Source organism: Hakea prostrata, chromosome 10 (assembly GCF_041222555.1).
Source record: "Hakea prostrata isolate BN-2017 chromosome 10, UWA_Hpros_2, whole genome shotgun sequence".
Lineage (NCBI taxonomy): Eukaryota > Viridiplantae > Streptophyta > Magnoliopsida > Proteales > Proteaceae > Hakea > Hakea prostrata.
The window spans coordinates 14,576,200-14,597,148 of NC_142609.1; the positions used below are offsets into that span (position 1 = coordinate 14,576,200).

Below are 20,949 nucleotides of genomic sequence, written 5' to 3' on the forward strand. Positions count from 1 at the left end.
GGGTGGAATAAGTTGGTTGCCCACTTGTTGAACGTTGAGGTCTCTGGGAATGAGAATAATGGAGATTTCTTGCAGATTAATGTGTAACAAGGAACTGAAGTCAAGTGGTTCATCTTCTGGTAAAACAATGTTCATTCAAAAAGCCATAGGGATTGTAGGTAAATTAGTGCCTGGGATAATATTCTCCAGTGGGAGAGCCCTAACCTATGTAAAAGAGTAAACAAATCCACAAGAAGACAGTGGAGAGAGTTAAGAAATATGATAAAGCCAACTCCCTAAGAAGTTGATTGTTAATCAATACATTCCAAAAGTCTTGAACAGTGAGAAAAACATATAGAAAGCAGAATCAAGACAAAGTAGTATTGAAGAAAGTGAAGAGGAAAAAACAATAGAGTTCCAGAAGGAACTTTAAAGCAAAACACCTATTGAGATGAAGTAATTGGGAAAAATAAGTGAAAAAGTAACCGCTAATGAGAAATCGAGAGGGAGATAATCCCTAAATCCTTCATAGGAGGGGAGACCTTAAAGTTCCAGGCATATAGAATGGATCCCAAGGTCTTTTAGGATTGAAATCCACTACAACATTTAGATTAACCAATATGAAAAAAATTTCTAGTAGAAAGTTTGTCAATCTCCAAGAAAGACACTCAAAAAACCCTAATCCAAAGGGTCACAGGTGACCTTTTAACCTTTCAACTTCAGTAGCGACTTTACGAACAAGATTGTTGATTCCTCCCTTTAAGTTGGTTGGCAAGACTGGATAGATGACTTTTATGCTGAAACGACTCAGGTTACAGAATGAAGAGGAGTATTATTCACATTGGGGTGCCTGTGGATAGGCATTAATGCTATGGCTCATAGGGCTTCTAGGAGATATGCAGGTAGGTTTCAAGCTATTGTGAGAGCTAGGAGATACCTCCCAATAATTGCTGCAAGGGTGAGGCAAACTACCCGTAATCAGCCTCCCAGTTCCTTATGAGACTCCTATGTTGAAATTGTCAAGGGCTTCCCTCCCCCCCCCCCCAACTCAAAGTTACCTACAGAAGATTTGTAGGAAAGAAAGGCCTAGTATTGTCATACATCATGTTTACAACATCATTTGAATAAATTGAAATAGTAACATAAACATATATTTTAATGAATGATAATATAAACGTAATCATCGAATTACATTTCATCTGTGTAAAGTCTCATTGAATTTCATAAGAGAATAATGGGTAATTTTCATCTGGACCCCATGAGGTTTGGTCTAGGTCACTTTTAGTCTAGTTTAAGTTTCCTTTTGCATATGGCTCCCTCGTGGTTTCAAGAAATGATTAAATAAGGACAAGCTTAATAGAAACTATTAGTTTAATAAATTTTGTGACGAAAATACCCTTATGTCAATACCAACAATCTCAAGGCCCACACAAGTTCGTCATAATTCTGAATCGGTGGTTTCTATGTTCGACTCATGAGGTGAGTAGCGGCTCAGAGCTTCATGAGTTTTCTACTTCATTTCAGGGAAGAAGAAGACGACAGTTAAATAGGCCGTGGCCACGCAGGTCAAATTCCCATTTATGTGTACAAAGAGCAAGTGAGCACAGAAAGTTAATTCATTTTTTTTTTCAATTGCTGCCGGCAATTTAAGGATTTGCGATGAAGTTGATCTGTTAACCTTCAATCGCAAACCAAATTCTAGGGTTATTTTTCCCCACCAACATGAACATGCTTTGCTCTTCTCTCCAAACTGGAAGATATCCCTGAACAATTCAAAACCTTAGAGTCAATTAATGGCGGCTCCTCTACAACCACTACTACCGCAAACCCAAGATCTACACAATGCAGTGGAAACACATCGATCTCAATCGTTACAAGGTAGCTTGCGCTCCCTTTGGTAGACCAGTCGCAATTATTTGTGATGATTCCAAAATTGTTCCATTGGAGAATCGGCCCTTCGCAAGCTTCCTATTTTCAATTGCGCCGGAGTTCAGCTGTCCGAGACTGTATGGAAGAACCCAAGTGGACGTCTCGTGGGCATGGCACGGACAGATGATCAAAATATAGTTTGTGTCGTTCAGGATGGATTTTGCTTTGCACATAAAGTGTAAATACTCATGAACAAGATAAATATTGTCTGAAATGGCACAACTTGGAACAAAGGCACTCTGAGTCTGACAAATAATGGATGTCAAGATGGGTTTAATCGATCAGCCAGACATTTAGCTATGATTTTATAGGGAGTAATGCATAGACTGATGGGTCTAAAATGGGTGACATCCTAAGGATGGGTTCTCTTAGGAATTAAGAAAATGATGGCTTTATTAAGACTGTGCAGCATATGACCCCCATCAAAATATAGTTTGTGACGTCTCGTGGGCATGGCAATGAGTTCAATGGAAGTCTTGTGATTGAGGTTTATGTACACTTTAGTAAGCCTTTACATAATTACAGGTAAGAACACACTTTATTGTTTATATGCAATGACATGCTATATGATGAATCAATTGTTTCTTACATTGTTTCTTGCTTGTTGTAGTTGTGAAAGTCATTATATTACTGTTGAATGCATGTTGTATATGATGTTTCTATATACTGTATCACTTCATGATATTGAACAAATGATTATGTTATGATGGTGAATGATGTGATGTAGTTGTGATGGAAGGGTATTCAATTGGGTATCCATTTCTTGGGATATCAGAGGGTTGTGGTATGGGACACATGCTCATTGATGCCCCCAGCACTATTATAACTGTTGGATGACATACCTAGGGAGTCTAGATTGCATGGCTAGGTACCCTACATACTACTACCCTTTCGGTAGGGGAATTGAAGCTAAATGACCCGTGACAATGGTGATGTGATTCTGTTTCATCCTACAGCAGTAAACAGTTTGTGCGGAGACTTAGTGGTCCACTGTTGATCATGGAATGGTAGGGTTGCATATGTTAGGGTTGGGCTTATGAACATCCAAGGAGCAGCCAGGGAGTTGTGAGGGGTCATAAAAGCATCCACCCCAATAATATGTGGATGACCATAAGGTTAGGGAGTGGAGTCCAACAACGGTAACCAGTCCGTGAGGGTTCTCATTCCTAGGTTGCAAAGGATACAAAACCTAGTTGGTTGGTGCCATAGGGGAAGTATCTGGATTTCATGTAGTATGTTACCAGTATGACCTTGCATTGGATTAGAAACCCCAACATGCGCCAGTACTCATGCCAATGATCATGGTAAGAGAGTGTTGACTTCAACCCCAGTCATGGACGACTGATGAGGACTTAACCCCATTACTCAGGATCCTAATAGAGGTAATCAGTCTGTGAGGGATTAGAGTGACTAGACCTATCCAAAGGAGGGCTTGTGTTATATCTTAAAGCATGTCAACTGTTTAAAGACTCGCATAGTTAGATCTTAGTAGCATTCATATTATTGCATATCATTCATTTCATATATGCATTGCTGATTGTGTTGACATATGTATAAGAAATGTGTTATCCTTACTGAGTTTGTCAGAACTCATTCCTTTATTTGTATGTTATATTATATTGTACAGATGGTAGCCCGTCGTCAGAAACTGGAGAAATTCTATATGGGTCCAACTTCATATATGAAGAGGATGTGGCATTGTCAGTGGGAGATGGAGATGTGGTCCACGAAGCCTCCTGCAGATGCTTGGAGTGCACTTATAGCACCCATTGATGGCCGGAGAAGGTAGATTGTCAGGCATTTTGAGAAGTCCCTGGAGAAGAATTGGAAAACTCCGTATCTAGTTGTTTTAGAAGAAAAGTCCATAGCTTTAGAAAAGTCTACTGGAAAGAAGATAATTTAGTTTATTTTATTGCTTCTGCTGAACTTGATACTTCTTTGAACTTGATTACTTTCATGTGATCCTTTCTTTGATTCTTTATTGGAGTATTTGAGCTCTTGTAATTCTTTTGATTAATTATTTGAACTTGCTCTTGATTATCTATTTCTTGCATTATTATTATTGATGGGTAAGATCGTGGATCCTGTGACGAATCGCACCCACGAGTTGTTGGGCGAGTAATCAAGATCGGCGGGTGGGGTGTGACATAAGGTGCATATGATTTCTTTCATTTTGGAGAGTCTATATTTTAAATTTTTGGACTGAAGGGGAAATTGCATAAGATGGGAAGGAGATTTTAATCAAAGCAGTAGCACTTGCTCTCCCTGTTTATAATATGTCTTATTTTCTCATACCCAATGATCTATGCAATCAGATGAATCAAAGGATTCGCCAATTTTGGTGTAAAAATGATCAGGGAAGGTGTAACATTGGGTCAAATGGGAAATTCTATGCAAGGGTAAAAGAAATGGAGGCCTGGGGTTTAGGGATGTATATTGTTTCAACAAAACTCTCCTTGCAAAAAAATGTTGGCAACTTTTGATTAACCCAAACTCCTTATGGGCTCAGGTAATGCATGCAAAATACGTTAAAGACATCCCTTTCTTTGAATGTTGTGTCCCAAATAAATGCTCATGGGGTTGGAGAAGTGTTATGTCAAGGAGAGATATTTTTAGACAATGTATTGTTAGGCAAGTGTAAAATGGTGTTAATGTGCATATATTTAGAGACCCTTGGATTCCCTTTTTGCCTTTCCATTGCATTAGCAATGCCCCTTTGGGACAGAGGCCGACTTGGGTTTAAGAGTTTATTGATTGGGATACTCATAGTTGGAAAGTATCTTTACTTCATTCCTTATTTTCATTGGATGAGGTCCATGCAATTCTAACTATCCCTATATTGTCTCCTAATACTTTAGACTCTTGGATTTGTGACAAAGCAAAAGATGATAAGTTCACTCTAAAACTTGCATATCATCAATGTTTAGCTATGGTTGATGATCAAAGTAATGTAGCTTCTTCTTCCTCATCATCAATGTATTGGAAACATATCTGGCAAATTGCCACTCTCCCAAAGATTAAACATTTTCTGTGGAGATCCTCATATGAGGCTATTGCAATTGGGAGCTCCCTTTTTTTTGAGGAATGTTTCACTTACCCTACTTTGTCTAATTTGTGGCCATGGTTCGGAGAATGTATATCATGCTTTATTTTTCTGTTATCATGCAAAAGAGTGTTGGAGACTCTCCCCCCTCTGTATTAATACATCTTATTTCCTAAGATCTAATTTATATGATTGGATGGATTTAATCAAAAAAAAAAAATGTAATGGTTGTGACGATCTAACATTAGTGAATTAGATGTTGAGTACCCAAGTTTGGTGTATATAGAATACTAGAAATACAGCCCTTTTTCGAGGGGTTGATGCCTCCATAATACATACAATGACTATTTTTTCCTATCTATGTGTAGATATACAATTTCATATCATAGAGTCTCAAAGAGCTTGTGGGAATTGTCATCCAAGACCTAGCCACATCATCTCTAAAGAACTTGCTCTCTTTCAAATTTTTGTAGATGGTTCATAGGATAGCAATTCATACAAAGGAGGTAGAGGTTGCATCATGTGGGATTACAATGGCAGTTTTGTGACGGCTCAAAGAAAATGTGGACATGGTTCATTGGCAACTTTAGTTGAACTTGAAGATATTAGAGATAACCTTCTTCTTGGCTCTTCTTTAGGACCTGTTAACTTACATATTCATTCGGATCGTTTACCTGTTACACTCCAATCATCTTTAGATTGGATGTGCTACAGTTTAGTTTTGGGTATCTTGAGATCTTGTTCTTTATTTAGTAGAGTTTCTTTTAGTTATCTCCCTAGGGTTGGCAATGGGTTTTGTTGATTTTCTTGCTAGGGATGCTTCCCCATTTTCCTTAAACAAATCTTGGTGGAGTATTTCACCTTTGTTTATTGTGGATTCCTCTCGTTTGTATAAGCCTTTAGACCTTAATTCTTCATTTAATCTATTGCTGGCTTTATGTTTGGCCAAAAAAAAAAAAAAAAAACTTAAAGGGTGGAATAGAAATGTGTTTAGCAGTATCAACAAACTCAAAGAGGACCTTTTGAACCAAGCCTTGATGGCAGACTTTTCCCCTAATTTGGCTTACTTTTCGGACTCTTACAAATGGATTTTGAAAGCGGAACAACTTTTCTAGTTCCAAAAATCAAGGTCTAGATTTTTGTTGGAAGGAAACCTCAACATACGATACTACCACACTTCTATCAAAATCTCGAGATCTAAGTCTAAGATTACTCTTTGGTCCTTGGTCCATCCTTTACTTGGTTTCTTCTTTAATTAACCATGGGGTTTAAAATAAACCCTAGTTGAGTCATACTCTCCCTCCCCCCCCCCCCCATTTTGCTTACTTGGTCTCAAGGATTCCTCTGACCAACACCCTAGATCGATGGTTGTTTAAGCCTTCAAGTAATGACATTTTTATCTACGAAGAAGGCTGATAAATCCCTCACCCAAACCTTTCAGCTAGATAGGGCTATCTAGAAATGGGGGTGCAGTTTTTGGAAGCTTAAAATGCTTCCTTGCCATAAGATCCATTTGTGGAGTATAATCCATGGTGGTTTAGCTGTGGCTGCTCCGCTTGCGAGATGGAACTGAGACATCTCCCTTGTTTGTGCTTTTAGTCAACGTGATGAGGAGTCTTTGACTCACCTTTTGTTAACCTGTGAGGTGTCGGAGAATTTAGGCCCTTGGCCCTTTAGGACTGATGATTGATAGGTTGGATACAATCTTCATTTCTTACATTCTGCAGATCCAACTCTCATAGTCTTGATTGGCACAAAAACCTACTCTCTCTTGGGTCTTTAATATTGTTGGGCTAAATTCCTATGTTCTCTGGTCAGCAAGGAATAGAGCTCAACTACCAACAAATTGGTTGATCCTAGATGTATCCTTGATGAAATTAATTATTGGTTTGCAGCCATTAATAATGCCCGGGTTCAGAATTCACAAGAGGAAAGCACTCATAGAGTTGAAGAAGCTACCATGTCTTCCTCTCTTTCCTACATATCTAATCCCATTTTGGTTGTTGCAGGATCCATTGTTGTCAACAAGGTGTACGGCAGATGGTCTTTTGGAAATTTGAACAATGGGAGGCTTATACGAGTTGCTTCAGGAGATGCCAACCTCAGGCAATTTGTTGAAAGTTCTCACTTGGGCTCTTCAATTTGGTCTTCAGGCAGCAAGTTCTCTACACTTAACAGTCCTAATAGTGCTGTCTAATTTTGAGGAGTGGGAAAAACTTCATTTTGACAGGGGCGGTTGGCCTCTCTTACTTTCCCCTGTATTGTTAACTACTGTGAATATTATAGATAGGAACCAGATGAAGTTGAACATAGTAACTGACAAGCATATCAGTAGGGTGCTAGTGCAGCTCTACCAGTCTCATATGTGGTAACTGTGTGGTGAATTGTGTTTCTTTCTTTTTAATGAGAGTAAAACAGTACTTTCTGTTTAATACTGTTCATACTGAATAAATAGCTACATATAACTTCAATATCAAATTATTTTTTTTGGTAGAAAAGATATTTATTCCAGGGGCAAATTTCCTCAAGCCAAGGAATGGAACTAGGCCAAACTTCTATATTAAATAACAAATAAAAAAAGGAGAATGCCCAAGGGTGTGATTATGCTGCCCTAATTCAGTCCGCCACCATCTTGGGAATCTGTCTAGGTTGTGAATTTCCTGCTACTAGAGCTGTCTCTCTTCCTTCCTTTAACTAGCTGAGCTCAGTGTCTTCTCCTGATACCACAGTGCTGTAATTCATGTATGAAGTAATAAAAGAGTGATTTTGAAAGATACAGCTTTCCAACCCTGTTCATTGGTCTCCTAATCATAGCCATCACATATTATGACATAGAAGATACTAAAACCTCATTAAAGAATCGCTAAGTGGACATGAAGTAGTTCAGAATCTTTAGTAACTAGATTAATTTGAAAACTTCAATCTTCCAGATCAAAGAAGTTAGAAGGAATTCAACAGTTTTTAATTATTATTGCTATCATCAATGCTCCCCATGGCTTTCAGACCTGAAGGGATGGTTCAATAGAATTCCTCTGAGAAAGGAACCCACGTAGACAAATAAATTTGACAACTTTAAGGATGTGAGATCCAACTAATGCGAGTCACATTCAACTTAAACTTTCTGGAAATGGATCCCTTTGTGGATTTTAATATTTAAAGAAAGGAGATGCACTTATCATTTCTATTTTGTAACTCCACACCAGTTTTAGCTCAGGAGAGAACACCTGCTAGAAGATTGGATACATGAATACTGTTTTAGTTCGGGCAGAGAACAGTTGCTGCACGAATGGATGCATCAATTGCTCAAATCTCATACCCATAAGAGAGAAGTTCTCCTCCCAATAATCTAGAAGAAATACCCATCATCTTTGAAAAGAAACCTTATTTTTGGGATCTCAGTCACTCAAAAGATTATCTTACTAATGAGAATAGTTTGAAATTTCATAAAGCTCCAAAGGATAACAACTCAAAATAAAAACACAGGATTGAGTGGCCTTTCCCAGCCTCCCCACTCTGTGCTGTTCTTGGAGGCTAGTCATGGATGGGTAATGAATTTCAAGAAGAGTACACAAAAGGATATGCTTATATCTTACATCTGTTTTGAACTAAAAGGATGTCATGTAGATACGAAGCCTCTCTAAAAGGATAAATTAGAACCAAAGTGCTTCTGAGAAAATACAGATTTCACATGGAGTTAATAGATGATACAACACTATATACATTATACCTTACAAACTCTGACAAATGTTGATACAGGATGACCAAAAGACTTTATGATCTAGAAGCAGCAACGATTTGCAATTAGATACTACCATTTTTTTGTTCAGGTTGAGATGCAGAAGAGAGCAAACCATTTAATGTGTCCATTGCTTCTGGAATCAAGTTATCTGGATGTCCTTCAACAGTCCTGTTTTGGCTCACAGTAGTATTTGGAATTGCCCGACAGTCCACGATCGCAGGTCGGCAGCTTTGATCCGAAGTGGCCATCATCTTTGTGCTTCCACCAGGTTGGGCTAGCAGAGATTCTCCAAGATGTGGATGAAGGCATGGAACATCAGTCTTACAACTAAAATCAGTTCCCCCAACAGAACTTACCCTGTAATGACCTTCCTTAAAATTAATGGCAAAACAGCACTGCTTCTGTAGAGGAGTAACACCCAAAGCAGCATCAATTTTCCCTCTGAAATCAGTTAAAAGGGTTCTTAGCCTCAACACCTCGGCTTCAAGCACCGATTGCCCCTGTAATCGCCTAACCAATTGCTGGTTATGGGCATGCAGCTTTTTTACTTCTCCTTCTAAGTAAGCTGTATGTGCTTTCTTCTTCTCTCTATATTTCCTAACTGCTTCCCTGTTGCCTCTAGGTTTTCTAGATTTTGAGATAGACTTCCCTTTGTCGTGTGATTCTTCGTCTTCCTCGGACACAAACACTTGTGTATGAGTATGGTAACAGGTGTGAGTATGTGCCTCATCAGGACCAGGTGGGTTGCAGGTGTGAGTGTGAGTACATGTTGTGGAGTTCTTGAGAAATTCGTCAAGCAATAATTCTACATAAGGAGACCCTTGGATATCACTAAAAACATTTGGATCTTGCAAGAGTACCTGATCAGAAAGCTCCACTTCTCCATCATCCATTTTCAGCTTTTTCTCTCGTTCATCCGGTAAATCATCATAAAGCCTAGTTCAGAACATATCTCCGCTTGGGGAAGCAAAAGCTGTACATCCCAGAAACCAGACAACTAGTTTTGAATAAATTTCATCCAACATTCAGCCGAATCAAACCAAAAAATATTACAAAACATAAACAGGACAAATGATAGTTGTTGGTTCAGGAATATATGCAAATGGATAGCGGGCAAAACTTGAAGGAAAAAAAATTCATGACATGCCCACGATATATAAAATCAAATAAGAAACAAAAAATGCAGTCATCCAATCAATTCGTAGAACCAACAACTTGGAGGAAGGGGTGGGATACTGGAAAACAACTTATGTGGACAAAAATAATGGGGTCTAAGTTATCAAAAGAACTATTCCCAGACAGAGATTCTTTCTAAAAAGATTAAAACATCCATGGAGTTGCAACTTGATGATCAAATCAACAAGTGCATTAGAGAATCCATGCTTCAAGTGGAGCAAATGACAAATAGCAGAAGATTCTCTAGGACCCCAACCTTTAAGCCTCCTACACCATTTGAATCTTCCATTTTACCTGTTCTTATTTTTCTTTTACCCAAAAAAATAAATAAAAAAGATTTTTTTCAGAAGTATTATTGATATATCCATCCATCCCTAATGGATTGCTATTACTGAATTCTTCCAGAGCGTCATCTGGAGATGGGTTTACATCCTCTACAAATATCACCTCTCATAATTTTCTATAATTTCTAGCTAAAATTGTAATAAGTGGCAGTTAAATATCCTAAGGTCATGATTAGAACCCAACTAAGAATTGAACATAATAAATTCCTAAATTTTCTTCTAATTTTGTCTCTCATCTTTTCTTGAAACTTAATTTTAAAAATTTATTAGGTTAACTTATTAGTTGAATTTTAATAATTATCCTTAGATAATTAGTGTCACAAATAATAGATAGGAATTACAAGAATTATTGGAGATGATAATTGTAGAGAATGTAAACCCACTCGAGATACTAGAAAAATAATGCTGCCAATGGTTTAAGCAAAATTCCTGTTAGATCCCTATTGATTCACAGAGGACCCTCTTGAGGTACAAGTACAACCTATTTTCACGCCCTTTTTCAAGGACGCCAATTTTTACTCTCCTCTTCCATTTTCTTCCACAATCTTGGGTGGGTAGGCCGGGGAGTAAACTGTAAAAGTAAAGAAAAACCCATAGCGTCGTCCTCAATCCGACAGCAGTTGAAGTATCAACTCGTGAAGGCTGGGCTACATCCATACCTGTTGCATCGGCAATACCTCGAACAGTTGGTAAGCAGTTCTTTAATCACTCAATAGTATTGGAATCCTGTCTAGGGCTCTGCTTAAGGTACAAATGATCACCATGGTTGCCTTATTTATGTATTTTCTTTGCCTTCTTTCTGCTTGTAATCTATCTTACAGTTCAGTTATTTGGGAGTTGAAAGCTTGGCAACAAAGCGTTATTAGAAAAGATTTGATTTGTTAAATGCTGTCAAACCTAATTTAGTCTAACTTAAGTAATACACTCTGTGACCTTCAGTTATGAGTCTAAACAACAAGAATAGTATTGTGCACCTGATTTGTCTGTGCAATATAGAAGAATGGATGTCCATGAAGAACATACTAGAAGAGAAAAAGAAAACATAACTCGTTTCTGGCTGAAAAAGAAAAGAACCTATATTTAGTAACCTTCTTCAGATCATGAGAAGAAACCTAAAAGGATCAATTAAAGAAAATCCGTACTGAATACTGATTTATTTACAGAGTCCACCAGAGCTCTTATCTCTCATCGGATCATGAAATCTCCTTTGTTGATGAAGAAACTCTAGAGTTGTTGCTGTTGATGGAACGGGAGTACAAGTTTGGATTAGAATTTGATGTCTTCCCTGTAACCATCTGTATTGAGCCCCTGGAATTATTTGGATCTACTGTGAATATCTTCAGGGTATCAACATATATGATGGGCTTAATCATCTGGTCCTGTCTGAATGAAACAGAGCTCTCCTTTACTTGCTTATGCTTCATTCTCCTCAAATTACAAGAGATGTTTTGGTTGGAATGGGTCATTCTTACCATTTTTAATTTTATATATACAAAGATAGTACAGTGCAGCAGGAGCAGGAGGGGACATGTGTGTGTGTGCTGGTGCCTGGTAGCATTGGGAAGGTTGAACAGGACATTTTGGCGTGTAGAGCAAAAATTGGAAGAGATGAAGCTTGCAGGTTCATTTTTTAATGCCATATAGATTGCAACCTTTCCATGTCCCAAAATTGGAGAAGCTTGTTCAATTTCACTGGTACAGCAAGAGAAGGGACAAGGGAAGGGGAAGGGGAAGAGGGGTTGTAGAACTTACTTGGTTGAAGCTTGCAAGTTCTCCCCTAGTCTCTCCCAAATCACAGCATCCCCCACGTTGTAAAAAGAACTTGTTCAAGGGTAAATGCTAAATGATAATGTAGGGTAAAATGGTTAAAAGGGTTTCAAGACTAACGGTATTTGCCTGTTAGGAATAGGGGTATGGCTGAAGTCTTGATTTGTTTTGATTCTGTAATTTGACCAATGCCCACTCGTTTTTGATATACCCTATGATGAATGCCACAGCACTTTGTGGCACATAAAACAATTTGCTCTACGGGGGTAGCCTCTTGGGATATACAGACCTGTGGGCGATTTCCCTTCTTTTATACATGTATTCTAGTCTCTCATAGTGTAAATGCAGTTAAGGCTCTAGGAGAATTCTGGACCCTAAGCTAATACTCCTGGATAAATGTAGAATTTATGAACTAATACAGTTAATTGAAGAATAGTAGGAGAAATAAAAAATTATTCAAGAACAGAGGAAAATTAAAAAAAAGGAAAAGAAAAATCAGAGAAATAATTAAAGGAGGTTAAAAGAAAAATATCAGCGGAAGAACAGAGAAAAAGAGGTGAAAGGCTACCCCTGGTCTCAGAGATTAATAAAACTTAAAGGGGGAGATCAGATCTGGAATATGAATACCTTACGCATGTCAACAGCGCCAAAGCTTCTGAGTTTACGTGAAATTTTCTCAGGGGGTATCAAATGCATGAAGTCTTTTTAAAGTTCCTTGACTGACTAATGAAAGCACATCAGTGTCAAACAGTATTTAATTTATACACTTAAAACAGAACTCTGATGTAGTTTCTAAGTTTCATAATCTAGTTCAACCACAGTATCAATTTTGTGTCCCAGCCTTACACTTTAAGTGCCAATACGAAAAAATAACCCAATGTCAAGCAGCCCAAGACCCATATAACATATCAATGGAAAAAAATCTGGACTTTCTAGTCTCAACCAGGCATTCTACAATAATTGTTTTGTTTAGGTTGGTCAGAATATTGCAGATTTTTACCACTTGTGGCAGACTGCCTGGGTGGTTATGAAAAATTGGTATATTGTTTTTGCCATATGATTGGTTATGAAAGATTTCTGTCCACCATACATGTTGATTCTTTTTTTTTTTTTTTGGATGAATAAATGATTAAATAAAAAACCAAGAAAGTACAAGGGAGACCAGCCTTCAAGGAGACAGGAAAGAGGAGCTGAGACCCCAGGAGACAACAATGAGCTTGTTCCTTGGGGTAGCATCAACCAGGGGATGGGGGATAGAAAGGAGCCTTGCAGAAACATCAAGATAGATGGCATTCCAAATCATGTCTAAAGAGTGGGATTTGGAGGTCCATCTTCTAAGATTGCACTCCAACCACAGATGATGGATAGTGGTACAGAAGACTAGCTTGCCAATCCGTCGCAAATGGAGGAACCTAAAAAGTTTCTCAAAACCTAAGATCAGTCTTGAGCAAAGCCAAAAGAATGCCTTGAAGGTGGCCAAATGGAAGGTAGGGCTTTTCTCCAAAGGGGACTAGAGAAAGGGCAAGAAAAGAATAGGTGTTCTAGGTCCTCTAAACCATTCCAAAAAAGGATGCAGTTAGGGCTAAATGGGATATGGCGGCCAATGACGAAGGATTGGGTGGGGAGAGCAAAGTTAAGGGTTCTCCAAAGGGTGAGAGAGTGACGGGGGATATGACTTTTAACCAAACCAAATGGGGCTAAAAGGGCTGAGGGGAAGGGGTGCGAAGAAGGTTCCAAGCTGAAGCAGTGGAGAAAATTTTGGTCGGGGAAGGGAGCCAAACAGTGAGGTCATGAAAAGGGAATCCAAAAGGGTGGGAAGTGAGTCCCAAACTTGTGTGAGTCTGGGGTGGGGGAGAGGGGCCCAGGAGCCAATAACGGAGGAAAGAGGGTGGATTTGGGGATACGGGTATCATAAACAGCATGTGGTCCAAAAAGAGTGAAAATGATGCCTGTCAGATGCCATGGGTCAAGCCAACAGGAGGAGCTTTCTTCAGACCCAAGAAGGATTAGATGGTGTAGGGACAGTTCAACAAGAGTTAGATCTGAGGAGGTAAGAGTAGACCCAATTGACCTAGATGGAATCATACTTGGAAGCGATTTTCCAAATGAGTTTTAGGAGACATACCATATTGACATCAAGGATTCGACGAATTCCTAAGCCTCCTTCGGATTTAGGACGACAGATGGCTGATCAACTAAAGGGACAAATGAAGCATGTGGCCTCCTGACCTTCCAATGGAAAGCACTAAAGAGAGACTCTATGGCATGGATAATAGATTTAGGGATGAAGAAGATTCCACACCAATAGAGATGGGAAGATTGGATGACAGAGTGAATGAGCACCACTCTACAAGCGAAAGAGAGGAGCTTGCCTTTCCAAAGTTGAAGATTCTTGTGGATGTGGTCAAGCATAGGGTAGCAGTGGTGATGAGTAAGTCTACCATGGATAAGTGGAAGACCGAGGTAGACAACGGGAAAGGAACCTGGCTTGAAACCAGTGAGATAAGGAGGGAGGTGCACATTGAATCAGAAACCCTAAAAAGAAAGAGAGTAGACTTGTCAAGATTGACCTTATAGCTTGAGAGGTAATCTAAGAGGGAGTTGCTGAGAGAATGGAGGAAGTGGACAAGTGATCAACTTTGGAGAAGATCATTAAGTCATCAGTGAAAGTGAGGTGAGTGAGATTAAGGGATTTACATTTGGGAATAGGGAGATGAGAAGATGATCGGTTTTGGATTGGAGGATGCGGGAGAGGACCTTTAAGGCCAAGGAAAAAACATAGGGATAGATAGGGCAATTTTGGCGGATGCTAGCATGAGAAGGGAAGTATCCAGCAGGAGAGCCATTAGTGATGATGGAAAAACGAGGGACAGAAAAACGAGGGACAGATATGCAAACCTCAATCCAATGGATAAAGGAGGGTGAGAATCTCATGAATGAGAGGACATCACTGATAAAGTCCCAGTGAATAGAATCAAAAGCTTTATGGAGATCAACCTTCAGGAGGGTAGTAGGGGAGTGAAAAGCTCTATCAAATCCATGAACAATCTCCACACAAAGGAGGATATTATCCGATATACTACGGCCAGAGTGAAAGCAGATTAGTTGGAACTCACAAGTAAGGGCATAACCCTTTGGAGCCTATTTGCTAAATCCTTTGAGATGAATTCATATTGGAGGTTACAAAGGGAGATAGGGTGAAAATCCGAGAGGGAGGAGGTGCCCGCTTTTTGGGTTGATTCAATTTTATTTCACTTTAGATTGGGAATTTTGTTTTGAGTGATGAGATTCACAGTTCTTAATCTCAGATCAGATCCATATTAGCAGTGAAATAGTCTTAGGTGCTTCCTGTTGTTACCGTAGGAAAATACTAATATCTTACCACATGTGAACAGAAAACGCTTGAAGTTTCCAAGTACAATAGCCAATTGCGCACACTACACTCAAAATGATGCTGTTGCAGAGAATCTCGAGCAAAGCTTTTAATGCTTATGACTGAAAACACAGTTATGACCTCAGTTAGAGAGGACCTTCCCGAATACTCTTGAAGATTTGCATCCTAGCGGCAGGGATGCAGTAAAAACAGTGAATTGGACCCAAGTGGGTCATTTTTTTTAATAATGGCAAGGCTTTCATTATTCATGAAGAGATTTCATTATTTTCTGGCTTGACTTGAGTGATTAACCCAATTCAGAACCTTCTTTTCCACTGTAAAGCATGCAATCATATAGTTACAATATGAAATTGGAGTACTTAAATCATTTTGAGTATTAAAGTTTCTCTCTCTCTCTCTCTCTCTTTCAAACTAACTTCAAAACAGCAGGTATCTCCTCCCTTTAAGCCATGTAAAGAGCAAAACTCAATCCAATCACCTTTTATGTAGATTTGGCCTGCCTTTGCTCTTCTTCATGTGCATCACTTTAATCTCGCATGAGCCTCCTTTTATAGAAGTTATATCGCTGTTTCTCCAAAGAAGATCCTTCAACTTACAGATTTCAAGGAATAGGACTACATTAGGATGTACCTGGTGGTGCCAAAGGCTTCCAGGGGGAAATTTTCTTATGCAGCCTTACCTCAGCAGTTTTTGCTGAGAGGCTGTTTCGATACAGATTTCATAGGAATATGCTGTGAAAACAAATACCCTAGTCACTGTATGTAAGGCATGGATACTTGAAGACAAAAGTGATTTATCAACAAAGAACTGTAGCCACATTCCAAAATGGTGGCCTTAAAGTTGGATGGCTGTAGAGTACACTGAGAGCATGATGATTTTGTGGGCTTAAATTGCTTAATCATTCTGAAAACGCTTTCTGTTAATACTGTTTTCAATCTCCATGTTTAATTTCTTCTGTTGCTGGCTCCTTAGCACCAAAACCTACCAGCCAAACATTTGTTTAGAATTAGGACCCTGGACCATTTGGATTCAGTAACTTTATCACTTCCTCTAACCCCTACTATGAAACAGTTGATTTCTCTCCCCTCCTCCCTGACACCCCCCCCCCCAAAAAAAAAAAAAAAAAAAAAAAAAAGAGTTGATTGACCCATCTCTAGTATACCTACTCTCCTTCATGTCACTTCTCATGTCTGACGGAAGATATCCATTTCTAGGCTTGACCTTTGTCACATTATTCGTAATAGGTAGAAAAAGAATTCAATGTGCTGTGACAACAAGTGGTGAAACATAAAACTGACCAAGCTCAAATTGAACTATTATCTTCCAAATTCAATCATTTAACTGACCACTACATGAGCCCTCTTAGATTAGAAAAAGTTAAAAAGTCATAGACCAGGCCACTCGCATTCCTTGATAAGTGCTATTAAGGAATACTATTATCATGTCCTAAGTCTTTTCTCATCAGTCATCATTGCATTTAAATTTTTTATGGAAGCTTATGTAATTTTTAAATGTCTGTAGTGTAGATACCAGGAAGGATCATAAAATGTTATGCCCCCTATCTTTGTTTTCTAATTGCAAATTGAATATCAGGACTTTAGGTAGATGATAAATTGCATTAGATTGGTCATTGATGATGAATTCAATCAGTGATTATTAGTGCAATGGAGGTTGAAGATTGGACGACATATTCTGATGGAACTGCTGATTCAGATGTTTACTTGCAAGACACAGATGATGAGGAGATACAGTATGTGTCTGGCTCTTCCCCCAAGCTACAGTTTAGGTGAAGTGATTGAGTTGGGAAAAAACATTAATCAGCTAGACTTCCCAGGGAATTTTTTTGACCTGATGGTGTTATGTTATCTTCTGCAGGAAAAATAAATCCAAGGCTCGCTGGGATGCTGAGATGGGAATGGCAGAGGTTATAGAAAAGAAGGGTAGTATGTGGACAACAATTGGTATAGTTCGAAGAGGAAAAGTCTACTGCTTCATTGAGGAGATCTTGTAGGTGTAATTGTATCCTTTTTTTGGGTTTTAATGAGAAAAAGAAAAACAAACTTCATTTTCTTTTACGTTTCCATATGGTTATTTTAGAGGCTTTTTTTATTGGTTGTTTCCAAAAGCAAATTAGATATTTCTTAATTTTCTTGCATGTGTACCTCCTTGAAATTGTATTTGTCGATGTCTATATAAATGGATGAATATAGGTTTTAGCTACCAAAGATGCAAAATGGGGAACCAATGTCATATTCTGGTAGCTTCCAGGCCATATCAGTCTGTTCTTCAAGCATGCCAAGTATAGTGTGTCTTGTTCTTATTCAAGATATATTTGATCATCTTTTGCCAAAATTAATGGTTAATATTTCAAGTATAATTTTGAGCAACCTGTAATTAAATACACTGCTTGAATTTACATCGTTACTATTTGAGTGCCATTGTATCAGGCAAGGTACGGATCACCTAAAGAATTATGTGTCTATGATATATATATTTGGTATTGTTATGTATTATTATTTGGAGAAAAGATCAATTCTGTGATCATCGTATGGCTATTAAACTGTCTTAAGATGTTTGAAGAAACTTCCGTACTGTGCTTCTAATATGACATGGATGTCGTCGTCAAATGATCAAGATTGATCACTTGTAACAATGGGAAGCAGTGAAACATAAAACTGTTAGATCTATTTCTAAATTATGACAATTTAAGCATATGAGTTTTAACCTGAGATCTTGTTGGTGCCTTGCTGCATTTGAATCATTGATGAAATTGTGAACTGTTCCTACATTTTCTATTGGATATTTTTAGGCTTATTTGATACTTTCTGTAATCCCTTGCTGCAGCCATCTAGCTCAAATTGGTGCATTAATCCTTTTGGATGAATATGATACAGAACTCTCCTTGAAGGATATATGGGAGAAGGTTGCCGAGAACAGGAATGGATGTCATTTGGAGGCTTTTGAGGCTTATAGCCACTTAAAGTCTCTTGGATACATAGTCAATCGACATGGGGTCCCTTGGACTATGAAGAGTATTAAGTGCTTCACTGATTCTGCTTGTCTTGACTGTGCTACGGAAAGCAATGAGGTAGCACATAGGAAATTGGAAGATCAACTTTCTGTCATCAGCCTGTTTAGAGATTTGTCTATTAATGAAGTAAGGCTGAATTTTGATGTTTATCTTCCCAACAGCAAGTTTAGAAAGTCTTGTCCTGGTGATCCAAGTTTTATCCTTTGTCTAACGAGGTATGTGGTGAATCTGCTTGCTTTTACGTTGGACCTGTCTGAGAGATATTGATAAACTAAATTAAGTTTCGTTTTGAACTCTGAATTCAGATTTGTGAACTAAATTAAGTTCTTAACCAATTAAAGATTTCAAAATCTGATTTTGACATTGATTTCTTGAAGAAACTTGCTGTTTCAATTTCTGAAATCTTCATTCTTGCTTTTAAGTTTTATTTGATCTTTTATTTCTGTCACTCAGATCTATTTAGTCTGATAATTGAATTAGATTCGTTTGGAATGATCTTGGGGGTGTCATTTCATTGATTCTTCTGCATTTGCAAACTCCAAAATGACAATGAAAAAAAGAAGAAAAAAAAAGAAGAGGAAGTTACACATGCACCTTCTGTTATGTGATGATGTGGCAGATATTTTCTACATGAGATGACACAAATATGTTTTTTTTCATCCCTGCAATAAGTTAAATCCCATCAACCAAATCAATCCTTCTGATCTCTTCTCCTATAAAAACCTGAGTCAATAGCCCATCATCTCCACAGTTTGCAGCAAAATGATGGAATCTACCATTTCCCTCTCTTCTTCCAACATTTTCCAAGCCATAGATGACACCATTTGATCGTCTCTTATAGTTTGAAACTCTCACTGAGACTACTCTTTCATCTCTTTCCAGTCATGGCCAAGCCCTATTCACTTTACCAAATTTCCTGCTATTGCTCCCTAACCCTCCTTCTCTAACATCTCTGATTTTGAAAAAGGAACAGATAGAGGGTTAGAAGACGATTACTCACTAAATCAGTGGGACTGAAAAGGAGAGATGAACTGCTCCTGTTTATTCTGTGGTTACTGCTTGATCATACAAACTGACTGGATATGTGTAATTTAATTTGTCTCTTAAAATTTCTGGGTCTGATTTTTGTAGTTTCTCTTGTAGGGAACCGCCACTGAGAACAGAGATTGAAAACCTTGAAAAACAGAGCAATCACATTCCCTTGAAGTTCTGTCATGTAGATCATGGACGTGTCATTTATTTTTCCTTCGATAAGGTAGATCTTCCAGTCCTGCCTTGATCTTTTTCATTCCCTCCCATGTAGAATTTGGTTTAAGTCAAGGTTCAGAAATGGTGGCACGAAAATTTAATATTGTAAGATCCAATTTTTCTGGCTAACACACAGGAGCAGTTCTTTGGCATGGGCCAGATCTGTTCTGTCCAAGAACTGTGTCAAACTAGTATTTGTTTTATTTTGTAATGATGTATATATCTTAGAGTTTCATTCCATTTTTAGTTTTTGAATTTAGTTCCATTGTATATTTAGTTTTGGTTGGACTAGGGGAAATTATCATTCATTTCACCCAAACTATCAAAATTAATCGCAGATCGAGGACTCACTAGCTAATACTCTGCTCATCACTCTTCTGGAAGTCTATTAAAGTGAAATTATTGATAGATTACATTAACGTTCTGACAGTTTTAACTCGAGAAAGAAAATGTATCCCAACTTCATCTACAAAGAAAAATTCAGAAAGAAAGATAAAAAAAAAGAAAAGAAAAAACACTCTTGGTTGGAAAGTTTTGCAACTTCACTATGAATCAGAACAACAGCCATGGAGCAATAAGCTTTACTACCCAATTCATAAAGTGTTTATGTTTGTTTCACTTGAAAGCCCATTGATTCTCTTTTGTGATCTATTCTTCATATAATCATTCTTGATGTTGGAAGTTACTTGAACCTCTTTTATAGATTTCCCCCTAATCATACTAGTAGCCAAATCCAACAAGCATTTGCTGTTTAGATAATTTGCAGCAAGCATGAGATGATAAAGAACCTGTTGATCAATATCCAAATACCCTGTTTCATACTTCTTCGTATCTCTAACTTTATAAATATGATTCTGATTGTCTTTATGTCTGCAAACAGTACTTAAAACTCCCAGAATAACTTAGCCAAATAGAGAGAGTTGTAGTGATAAGCAAATAATCCATTGCTAGTAGAAAGCTGTATCGGTGAGCTTCAGGGAATACTTAGGAATTAAATTTTGAGGTGCTTTAGTGCACAATAATTTCTTTTCTATTTTTGTTGGTAACTAACTTTTACATATAATTTAAAATATACTATGAACTCTTGACTTATACGATGAAGCATTGACAAGGTTTAAAACATCTCACGATATTACTCAATATGTATCTATATTAGATACAACTAGTACAATACATGGATATGTCTCCTATTGGACTGTACATGAATATATTGGCCAATACAATACAATATTAGTACGAGACACTAAATACAAGGCGATACGTCTCTTAAAATCACCTAACCAATAAGATATTCAGATA

At 38.0% G+C, this 20,949-nt stretch overlaps 2 protein-coding genes across 10 annotated transcripts; one reads left to right on the plus strand and one right to left on the minus strand.

Moving 5' to 3' along the window:
* Positions 1-8,295: 8,295 nt before the first annotated feature.
* On the minus strand, positions 8,296-10,231 carry LOC149002097 (basic leucine zipper 23-like). The gene has a single exon (XM_089137817.1). The coding sequence runs from the start codon at positions 9,581-9,583 to the stop codon at positions 8,753-8,755; it is 831 nt and encodes a 276-aa protein (XP_088993943.1). The 5' UTR covers positions 9,584-10,231; the 3' UTR covers positions 8,296-8,752.
* A 495-nt stretch (positions 10,232-10,726) lies between these two features.
* On the plus strand, positions 10,727-20,613 carry LOC149002098 (tRNA-splicing endonuclease subunit). 9 transcript variants are annotated; one of them, XM_089138254.1, is made up of 6 exons: positions 10,727-10,899; positions 17,022-17,157; positions 17,247-17,378; positions 18,216-18,459; positions 18,564-18,617; positions 19,546-19,579. In XM_089138254.1, the coding sequence occupies exons 2-5, from the start codon at positions 17,036-17,038 to the stop codon at positions 18,570-18,572; spliced, it is 507 nt and encodes a 168-aa protein (XP_088994380.1). In that variant the 5' UTR covers positions 10,727-10,899; positions 17,022-17,035; the 3' UTR covers positions 18,573-18,617; positions 19,546-19,579. The 9 variants fall into 9 exon arrangements, with proteins under 9 accessions (XP_088994380.1, XP_088994379.1, XP_088994375.1 ...); XM_089138253.1 differs by having other exon boundaries at positions 10,728-10,899; positions 17,022-17,121; positions 18,216-18,617; positions 19,546-20,613; XM_089138249.1 differs by having other exon boundaries at positions 10,729-10,957; positions 16,965-17,157; positions 18,216-18,617; positions 19,546-20,613.
* The last annotated feature ends 336 nt before the right edge of the window (positions 20,614-20,949 follow it).